At 39.9% G+C, this 11,567-nt stretch overlaps 1 protein-coding gene across 1 annotated transcript in view; it reads left to right on the forward strand.

The window, feature by feature from the left end:
- The window catches only part of ATP13A5 (ATPase type 13A5), a 118,151-nt gene that overhangs the window by 23,742 nt on the left and 82,842 nt on the right, over positions 1–11,567 (forward strand). Inside the window, exons 6-7 of the mRNA XM_011961226.1 lie at positions 6,311–6,380; positions 9,298–9,432. Coding sequence (XP_011816616.1) covers positions 6,311–6,380; positions 9,298–9,432 — 205 coding nt within the window. The remainder of the gene's footprint in view (positions 1–6,310; positions 6,381–9,297; positions 9,433–11,567) is intronic.

Raw genomic sequence — 11,567 nt, forward strand, 5'->3', positions numbered from 1 at the left:
ACACACACACACATACACACACACATACACACACACATACACACACACACACACACACACACACACACTTGGGGTTAAGTTCAGACCGATCATCTTGCTGGTGACCTAGCTCTCAGGAAGAAAAGCAGCTTTGATAGACAGGGTTTGCTGGTTTCTATGGTAGGAATATTCCATCCATGGCCAATTTAAGCCACCAAGGTGGCATCAGTGAATGTGAAGCTGGGAAGACAGCTCCCCATTGGTTTAGTGATTTGCAAGGCCAAATTAATTCTCAATGTTTACCACAGCATTGACAGAAAAGGCATGCTTGTCAGCACCAGAGGAAAGGAATCTGAGTGACAGACAGCAAGAGAAGGTAGGTTTATCATTTATGCGTAGCTCCAAGCTGACAGAAACTGTTCCATGAGAACACAAAACATTAGGAGAGAGAGAAAGAAGAAGCAAAAAGAAGGTGAGAGAGAGAGAGAGGGATAGAGAGAGGGTGCTGTGAGACCCTACTCTCTTACTTCTCAGTCTTGGGGAAAGGAAAAGTTAGAAATGCTTGTATACCGTGACCTCGATCCCCTTTGAAACCACCTCTAGAAAATAGCCCTGTAGTAGATACTCAGCCGTGAGATCAGCATTTACAGAAGGATCAAGGAAGGAGTGGTTGGAGGCGAGGAAAGGGGCTTTGCTCATTCTTCTGGAGCCAATAACATAGTCTCAACTGTTAGAATTCAATTAGAAGTTAATGAGTTACTTAAAAATATAACATATATATATCCTTTCTTTAAAATTTAATATATAAGGTATTTAATAAAAATTAAATGAACTGAGATCATTTTGTTTTTCAATAAAGTGGAATGATCAGATCCATGGTTCTATGGATCTCGGCCCATTTAAAGTACAAAATCACTTAACTCTAATGCCTTATTTAGAGCAAAGCCCTACAGAGGGACCCGTAAACCGAAGTCCAGAATCTCCCTGGCGGTATCCTGCACTGGGTTTCTTTGTACCCCCATCTCTGCTCCTGATGTCCTCCTGGTCCATTTCCTTCTGCATCCCCATGCCTGGCAACGCTCAAGGCACTTCCCCAGAAAGACTGACTGGAAGCGCCTCGCTTAGCTCACGTGGGGGGCTTGAAATCCTCTCAGGGCCCAACTTCCCAGTTTTCCTGAGGCTATCTGAAAACATGCAGTTTAGGCAATGGAAGAAATGGGCAGGTCACAGACGAGGACCAATGTAAAAAACTGAAATAACTCTCATGTCATTTGTAGAATGGAGATACGGTCTCTGTATCGGTGTTTCCTTAAAGTACACGAGCAGGTTCAAAAGCTGTAATGAAATAGAGATGTTTTCCTTTGATAAAGCAATTTCTCAAAATATTCCCATCTTGTTTTTATTATTGTTTTTAACGGAAGGGCGCTAAGGTCAGCACTCTTGTTGTATGATACAACCACATCCACATCCCAGAAGCTGGATGCCATGTCCTATGCATCTGTGAAGAGCTCAGGTCTTCCTCCCTTTATAAAACGAGAGTGTTAGGGAAGTCAGGAACTCGCTAACAGAATCACACGGGAACATTCTCAACCTCCTCATGTCTGCTTCCTAAAAATTCCTAAGTTCCTGGAAGTGGGTTATGCCAGAATCTCCTGGCTTGACATTGTCTGTGTGGAAAACTATGGACATCCCTGCCTGCCGCAGACCCTGTTGGAAACTTATCAGAAGGGAAGCAGTGAGTAAAAAACAGGTGCAGTTTGACAAAGCCCCATCATAATTCTAACATGCCCTTCCTTCCTCCTTGAGGACTCCTTCAGTCTTTACCACCTGGAGCCTAAAGTGGCTACCACACAACACATTATGAACAATTACTTGGCCGGGTGTGGTGGCTCAAGCCTGTAATCCCAGCACTTTGGGAGGCCAAGACGGGCAGATCACGAGGTCAGGAGATCGAGACCATCCTGGCTAACCCAGTGAAACCCCGTCTCTACTAAAAATATAAAATTAGTTGGGAGTGGTGGCGGGCGCCTGTAGTCCCAGCTACTGGGGAGGCTGAGGCAGGAGAATGGCGTGAACCCAGGAGGCAGAGCTTGCAGTGAGCTGAGATCCAGCCACTGCACTCCAGCCCGGGAGACAGAGCGAGACTCCGTCTCAAAAACAAACAAAAAAACAAAAAAACAAACAAAAAATATTACTTGGCAAGTTAATTGAATGAATGAATGAATGCATAACAAATGAAAAGGGACATGGACCTCCTCCAAGAGAAAGTCCTCCTAGTCATCTGCATTTTGTTTTCCCAGAAATAAATTCTAACAGATTGACTGTTCTCTCAGGGTTGGAGGAAACCTCAATGATTCCTCAAGTTTAGCCCACGGTCCCTGCAGAAATCCCCTCCACAGGTTTCCTGCTGAGAAATTGTTCACCTTCTGGAGAGGGACCATCTACCTCCGAAGAAACTCTTCTAATGGATAGTTAGAACTATGAGGCAGGTCTGCTGAGTTTTATTTGGCCCAGGTGGTTCTGTGAAGCCACTGGGAACATTCTGGGAACAATTTTCCCTGCCAGCTGGTCAGAATGTCAGCTCGCTTGTTTCTTAGACCTTTCCTCATGTGAACCAGCTTCGAATCTTATATTTCTTCCTGTGGCTCAGCCATTGGTCAACATCCCTGAACATTCTGCTTGGCTTGTGCTGAAAATGAGATGGGTGCATGATCTCTAAACACACAATATTTTTTGGCAAGAAGCAGTAGAAGACATGAAGCAGCAAGGGGCATGCCAGGCTGTGATTTCAATATGGCTCAGATGAGTCATAAAGAGGATGATCTACGGGCAAATATTGATCCGCTGGATCCCCGTCCTCATGGGATCTCTTCTCTCTTAACGGTAATATTGCCAAACTTGGAGAGCCAAAGAGCATCAGACGCTAGGCTTGCTTTCTAAACTGCTTTCCATAGCCCGTGTACTGCCTTGAACCTCATTTATTAATTCTAATATTTAGGGAATATCCTCTAGGTCAGACACTGTGCCCCTAGATGTTAGATGTTTAGACAGGATTTAAAAATCTCTGTTTCTGGGCTGGGCACGGTGGCTCATGCCTGTAATCCCAGCATTTTGGGAAACCAAGTCAGGTGGATCACGAGGTCAGGGGTTTGAGACCAGCCTGGCCAACATGGTGAAAACCCGTCTCTACTAAAAATACAAAAGTTAGCCAGATGTGGTGGTGTGGGCCTGTAACCCCAGCTACTCAGGAGGCTGAGGCAGGAAAATCGCTTGAAACTGGGAGGCGGAAGTTGAAGTGAGCCTAGACTGTGCCAGTGCACTCCAGCCTGGGTGACAGAGCAAGACTCCGTCTCAAAAAGAGAAGAAAAAGAAAAAGAGAAAAAAAAAATCTGTTTCTGCCTTTAAAGGGACTCTAGGAAACTTGAGGGAAAAATACATGTAAATATACATTATAATTTAATGATGTAGGTGCTGTTGCTAAGTAAAGAAAGGTTGTTGGAAGGGAGAAAAATAGAGTTAATTGTGCTAGAGGCAGTAAGACTTCAAACATAGCTGCCATTTATTGAGAACTAAATGCTTTATGTCTTTTTCTCATATGCTACTGGCAGGATTTTCTTTTAAATTAGGATCTCCCTTTGTTGCCCAGGCTGGTCTCAAACTCCTGAGGTCAAACAGTTCTGCCTCAGCCTCCCAAATAGCTGGAACTACAGGTATGTGCCACACATTCAGCTTGATAGCAGTTTTATTAGATATGTTTTATAAAACCCCTTTTACAGACGAGAAGAGTGAAGCTGACCCCTCATTCAGCCGTCAATTCATTCATTCAACATATAATAGGCTGTGTTTTAGGCATTCGGAATATATCGATGTCCTCTGGAAGGGTACATTATAGTGGAGGATACAGTCTGGTTTTTTTGCACACTTACTAATATGTAAAACATAACATGTAATTTCAGGTAATTATATGCACTAGAATGAAACATGGCGGGATGAGGAGATGAAGAGAATCTGAATTGAGAGTCAGGGTAGTATTTTAAGTAGCATTGTTAGGGAAAGCCCGGTAAGGAGGTGCTATTTGAACAGAGAAAGAAAGAAATTCATTCACAAGGGAATACCCTTGTTTCATTCAGGGACTGAGCGAGTAACCCATACAAAGTTGTGGGGGGAATTAGTTCCAGGTGGAGGGAACAGCAAGCACAAAGTCTCAGCTAGATTCAAATCCAGGTCTATCTGATCCCACATTTCTCAACCATTAGGCTTGACTGTCAGATCTGGCTCTCAGAGGCTGAATAGACATTTATGAACTGAAGAATGTGGGAAGAGCATTCAAAGTAGAGACAGGGAGAGGGAAGGGAGGACCAACTTTGGCGTCCTAAGTTCTGACACTTTGCTTAACACCAGATCATTGCCCCAGATTGTGTAAAAGAGTCCTGAGTACTGAAATGGTTTGAGTTGTGGGCTCTTTCCAGTGTGAGGTGTAGGGACTTAAGAAGTCAAAGAGCATGATGGGCTGTTTGCCCTCTCTGATTCCCAACATCCTGGAACCTCAGTGTTTTCATGGCATGGAGTTAGAAGACTTTGGTTTGAGTCCTCTCTGTACTTTGCAAACTACAATTGTACTTGGAAAAAATATGGCTAAGAAGTTAGATAAACTTGGGCTCAGCTCTCTGTTATACCTCAGTGAGACCGAAGATCTCTCAGGTAGATTGTCCCCATTGATCCTTTCTGAGGCAGATTTGTGAAGCGGAGTCATAGACCATTGTGATTTGTGAAGTGGAGTCATAGACCATGCTACAAAGCCTACCTCTTTCTGGCTTTGTGATCCTGGGAAAGTTTCTTGCTTTATCTGAACTTGAGTTTTTATTACAATAGGTGCTAATATGAAATCTCATGGGAATAATGTGATGATTGAAGGAGTTAAAGCATATAAAAGGTTAAGTGCAGTTTCTGACACTGTCAACTCTGTTTAAAAGTTACATTGTAGGCTGGGTGTGGTGGCTCATGCCTGTAATCCCAGCACTTTGGGAGGCTGAGGCGGGTAGATCACCTGAGGTCAGGAGTTCAAGACCAGCCTGACCAACACGGAGAAACCGTCTGTACTAAAAATACAAAATTAGCCGGGTGTGATGGCACATGCCTGTAATCCCAGCTACTCATGAGGCTGAGGCAGGAGAATTGCTTGAACCTGAGCGGCGGAGGTTGCGGTGAACTGAGATTGTGCCATTGCACTCCAGCCTGGCCAACAAGAGTGAAACTCCATCTCAAAAAAAAAATAAAAAGTTACGTTGTCGCGATGAATACTAGATATGTGCACTTTTGGCTACATGCCACACTGAGTGATTTTTCCATTGGCAAAATAGGGATATTAGCCCTTTCCTTTGGACTATTGTGAGGATCAAATGAATCTTTTGTAAAAACTTTGTTAATGGTAAAATAGTATACAAATATGCATTCCTGTTGTAATGCACATATGTATTACACCTTGTGTATAATGTGCACATTTACCAAGTGTTAGCCATGAAGGCCATATCTTCCAGTTCATTTGCTCATTCACTTATGTATTCATTCAGTTCATATACTAAGGGCCTGTCCTAGGTGCTGGAGGTACCAAAGTCAGATAGATATGACTTGTAACATCAAGGGCAATCTAGAACGCCTGACAAGTCTAGGAACATCTGCATAGCTGTGTCTTTTCTGCTGCTTTTAGTATATAATAAAATTATTTTAAAAGTAACTCAAAATGAAAGTGTCTTTCCAACTTTTTTTTTTGAGTTGTACTACACTTAAGATATATTTGGGCCGGGCGCGGTGGCTCAAGCCTGTAATCCCAGCACTTTGGGAGGCCGAGACGGGCGGATCACGAGGTCAGGAGAAAGAGACCATCCTGGCGAACACGGTGAAACCCCGTCTCTACTTAAAAAAAAAAAAAAAATACAAAAAACTAGCCGGGCGAGGTGGCAGGTGCCTGTAGTCCCAGCTACTTGGGAGGCTGAGGCAGGAGAATGGCGTAAACCCGGGAGGCGGAGCTTGCCATGAGCTGAGATCTGGCCACTGCACTCCAGCCTGGGCCACAGAGCGAGACTCCGTCTCAAAAAAAAAAAAAAAAAAGATATATTTGTATCGAGGACTACAACTCTGTCCATCATGCACTGACTTTCATTTCAAAAATAGTAGTTTAGAATTAGGTTTCAAAAGAACTTGCATGTTATTTTTTAAATCAAAGTCACAAAATCTCCAAAGAGTAGAAAAATGACTTCTGTTTAGTTTGGCCTGTAGTCACTTATCACTGAACTTGTAGCTATGACACTAATGGATGCTCAATCTCCTGCAGAAGGTTGGTGTGTGGGCCGAACACCATTGAGGTGGAAATCCAACCCATATGGAAGCTGCTTGTTAAACAGGTAACTGTTTTCTTTTTCCTTTTTTTTTTTGAAAACATAAATTTCTGCCCCTTCTTTCTTCCTAGAAGGAACGCATAAATACTTTGATGTGAATGATGTCTTGTTTCATGCAACTTCTTTTTGTTACTGCTTATTTTAAACTCAGGTGTACTTTAAAATTGCTTTCCAGTGTGAGACAGATTCCTGCTTCATAATCTCCTGTTTGTTTTGTTTTGCTCTCTGAAGTTTGGATGGTGGTGGTGGTGGTGGTGGTGGTAGGGGGCGTGGTTAGTCCACTGGGTTGCTAGAACAAAATGTCATGCACTGGGTGGTTTAAACAACAAACATTTATTTTCCCACAGTTTTAGAGGCTGGGAAGTCCAAGATCAAGGTGCCTGCATATTCGGTTCCTGGTGAGGACCCATTTCTGGGCCTGCAGAGTATTGCGTTCTTTGTGTCTTCACATGGTGGAGAGAGAGCTCTGGTCTCTTCCCCTTCTCACCAGGACACTAATTCCATCGCGGAACCTCTACCTTCATGACCACATCTAAACCTAATTACCTCCCAAGGGACCCACCTCCCAATACCATCACATTGGAGGTTAGGGCTTCAACCTATGAATACAGGGGGGACACAAATGTTCAGTCCACAGCATGAGGCAATGTTATTATTTCTATAATTTTTGAAGATTTGAAATGTATTCTTTTGGTCTTTTTCAAATGGCTTTATTATTTTCATTTTCTTGAGAGTAAGTTCTCCCTTTGTTAGTGTTTTATTTTTGTTTTTATTTTTAGCAATAATATTTTCCTTGTGTACTTGGATTTTTTTTTTAACGCTTCCCTTAAGTGGGACACTTTCCTCATCAATTTTTCTCTTTCTCTCTGTGCTTTCTGTGCTTCTTTGATGGCTTTGTTTGCCTCCAGTTGGCCCCTATGTGGTCCCTGAAGGTTTGGGCACTTGTCTTTCAGGGATTTGTCACATGCATGTCCTTAGCCAGCTTGAGGCCTGGCCCCAGTTCACAGTTGTACCATGGGTTCTCTTCTCTCTCATTCCACCCTTGGGTGGAAAGCCCTCATTGATTATGACTTTGCTCAGCCTCTATTCTGGAACAGGAAGCCCGTGGCTACCCTTGTTTTCCACCATAAGCCTCATTTCTATCCTCTGCCACCTGAGGAACACGTTCTGTCTCTATTCCTCTGAGAAAGGCGCTCCTAGATTTTGCTGTCTAGTCTTTGTCTGGAACCCATTAGTCTGATGATGTGAGTCCCCACTCAATGCTGCATGTTTCCAGTCTATTTCTAACCCATAAAGATGGCCATTTTGTTTTGGAGCATGGACGTATCTTTTTAATATTAAAAAATTATTTACCATTATTCTGTGTCTGGAGCAGAAAACAGGTTGCTTTTTTTAGCTTTATTTTTTAGACTAGTTTTCAGTTCACAGCAAAATTTGGTGGAACATACAAAGATTTCCCATATACATCCTGCCTCGACATATGTATAGCTTCCCTAACTATCAAAAAATAGGCACCTTTTTAAACTTCAAGTACATTTTCAAATTGCCAAATATTCTCCAGGGGTCAATGTGTTCTATTTTGAAAGGAGTGCTAGTATTTTCTGGCACCTATTTACTAGCCCTTTAGTAGAAAGAAAAAAACCAAGTACAACTATTTCTTTACATTTGGTTTCAAAAGAATATTAAATAGAGAACCGAATTAATTAGGATAGTGTTGTTTCTTCTGTAACAAGTATTTCACCAGTTTTCTACTGGATTTGTTTAACTTCAAGGTCATATTATCATTTGTACATAACCTACAATTAAAGCACTTTATAATAAGCAAACAAAAAAGTTGTAATTTGTAAATAAAGCAGTGGGGATTGAAATAATAAGAAATATTAAGGAACAAAATCTTTTTTAATGGACAAAATATATCCAACCCTTAAGATACAACGTACTAACTTATTTACCATGTGTCAGTTCACTTTTAAGACTAAATTAGAATTGTATTTAGTACATAAGGAAATTACAGAAAACAGAGGTAAGGGAGATTAGCACTGGTTTTAACCAATATTTCATCCAGTTCATAATGATTAGAAAGAACAGTTTCTCAGAAAAATAATCCTTGCTTTGCTCTGACGGGCTCTTCAATCCACTTTCTGCATGTATATCCTGTGACTTTTCGCTGGCTTCTCAGGTTTGCCCTCTCTGCTCTCACTATTAGCATGAGTTAGCAGGACCCAAATGGGAAAAATTGAGGGAACAAGAAAAGTTGAAGATATTCTCATGAGACCAAAAATATACACGTGTGACTGACCAGCTTTCAGGTTGGTCATACTTTCTGCTCATGATTTGCCCTGCAGCCTGGGCAAGACATTTCTCTCCAGTCTTCCTCCTTGTTCAAGAGAAGGACTTGACTGACTCTCATGTGACCTTGCTAAGACCTGTGGCATGAAAGATGCTATTTTTAAATGACCTAAAAAGAAAAGTAGAATCTTTCATTTTCATTACACAACTTGACTAAATCTGCAGCATGTGATTATGTGAAAAATAAAACTGCAGTTAAACTGTTCCAAATGGAAGTACATTTTTAAAAGAGCCTGAATCACGTACCTCCCCCATTATGAGTAAATCTGTTTAAGAAGGTGAATTGTTAAATTTTGTTATTGGTAAAATATTTTTGAAATTCAAAATGAATAAGAATGATCAATTTGTGGGCATGGCTCTGAATGCATAAAATAATTTTGCTTCCACCATATCACATTCTATGTGTCTGATATTTTCTCAACCCAAATCAATAGAGATCTAAGTGAATTCTTAAATATTAGAGGTTTGTGCATGTTGTAAAAAAAATGAGAAAAAATTAGATAATGAAATGACATCTTCTTGATTACTACTGAGGTTCATGCAAGTGACCCAAATGCGATTTTTGTACCCGCAGGTTTTAAATCCATTCTATGTGTTCCAAGCCTTCACCCTAACTTTGTGGCTGTCTCAAGGTTACATAGAATACTCTGTGGCCATCATCATTTTGACAGTTATCTCCGTTGTCTTAAGCGTGTATGATTTGCGACAGGTAAGCCCTGAAATCACAGCTGGATTCTATTTAGCTTCTAGCTAAAGAAGTAAAGCCCATGGTGTTTCTACTGAGAGCCAGCAGTGCTTTGTCAACCATAAGTCATAAAGCAAAAAGTGAGGGCTTACCAAGTGTGGGATCACAGAAGGAGCACTTTGGGACTACCAGGGAGAATTAAATGTCTTTGCAAACTCCGGTTATCATCTGAAGCCTTCATTGAATGCTTTGCTTGGAAGGACTCTGAGGCTGTATTTGAGTATGGTGGGAAAGAATGCTGTGATGGATGAAAGATACCAGTCATAGTTTTAGGAGAATGAAGGTTTAACATCTCAACTGTGTGCATTAATCAAGATATTATACCCCTTAGAACTTTTCCATATATTTCCCCGGACTTAAATATTGTGTTTGTTCTATAGGTTTCCTATTTAATTGTCTTTGAAAAATTTTAGTCTCCCTCTTAGAAGTCCTTTATAAATGCCTATGTCTTCATTTGATATTTGAATATACCTTTAAGGAAATCCAAAAGAAATACAGAAATTCCTGTGTGGGAGTTAGGGGATGGGTTGTAGAAAAAGTTAGGTTTGATTCTATACTCAGTAAGACAGTGTTTCAGTAAGAGAATTCCCTGACATTTTTGAGCTTCTGACTAATTTTATTAAATCAAAATATCCAGGGTTGGAATCTTCATTTCTAAAAGTTTTATAACTAATGATTGTTATGCATTCTAAAAGCTTAACAATGATTATTATAAGGGAACCCACTGAAGGATAAATTCAAACACCAAGATTCCAGATGTATGTATTTATTTATTAATGCCATCATTATATTTTTCACTCATTTTACTCTATGAAGTGCACATACATATATATACCAACTTATATGGAGATTTATGTCTTTGTTAATTTTTAAAATTAAAATAGGATCTTACTATGCATATTAATCTGTAACTTTCATTTTTCACTTTATATATAATGGCAATTCACCAAGTAAATAAATAATTATAATTCATGTTTTTAAAATAATACTATACTATTTCATGATAATCATAATTTATTTCACTGTTCTGTTACTTGTTGAAAGTAATTTCCCCTCAGTCGTTTGCCACCACAAATAATGTTGAATTAAAAGTCACTACTACAGTATGGGCATGTTCTTACATATTAGTGTTTGCATTTTTTTAGCATAGCAACCAAAAGCCAGGTTTCTGAATCAAGGCATATGTATATTTTGAATTTTAATAGATGTTGCTATATTATTTTCCACAAATGAAAGAATTTTTTTAAATCAGAAACATACAAGAGTATTTATTTCCCCCAGATTCATCAGTTTCTGGAGTTATACTGATATTTAAAATTTTTTAAATCTAACATATTTAAAAACTAGGTCTCATTGATGTTTTAATGTACATTTTCCTGATTGCTGGTGAGACTAGACACTTTTTTTGTCTAAGAGTGTTTTGCATTTTCATTTTATATTAAGGGCCTCTTTATGTTCATCATATATGTGAAAAAGTTTTACTTTTTAGTCTATTTCTCTAGACTTTGACTTTAGCTATGGATGAAAATTTACGTAGAGTCAAATATATTTCTCTTTTCCTTTATGGTTTATTGTTTTGCTTATAAGATCTCCCCTTCCAAAGTTAGGTAATACCTGTTTTCTAATACTTGTAATTTGCTTATTTAAAAATCCTTCCTGGAATTTGAACATTCAGGTTCTGCATCTTAGCAAAATCTCTACATTCCTTTGTTCAAAACAGTGGCTAATACGGGAACTTTAGACTTGGTGGCGGTGTTGCAAAGGATTTCTTTAAAAAACAGAAAAGGAATTAGAGGACAAACACTAATCTCATTAGCAGCCATATTTATTAATAAAAGGGTACCTAACCCAACCTGTAAAGCACCTTGTAACACTCCACAAAATGAGCCAGTTTCCTGAAACTGTATATTTGCAATTTAAATCACAAGTACTCATTCATCAACATCTGTTTAGCACTTTACAGTTAACAGTAGGTACCTATATTCATAATGTATGTGTTTGTATGGGACATGGCAAATTATGAAACAAAACACGGCCGGGCGCGGTGGCTCAAGCCTGTAATCCCAGTGCTTTGGGAGGCCGAGACGGGCGGATCACGA

Source organism: Colobus angolensis, unplaced genomic scaffold, assembly GCF_000951035.1.
Source record: "Colobus angolensis palliatus isolate OR3802 unplaced genomic scaffold, Cang.pa_1.0 Scaffold54, whole genome shotgun sequence".
NCBI classification, from domain to species: Eukaryota; Metazoa; Chordata; class Mammalia; order Primates; family Cercopithecidae; genus Colobus; species Colobus angolensis.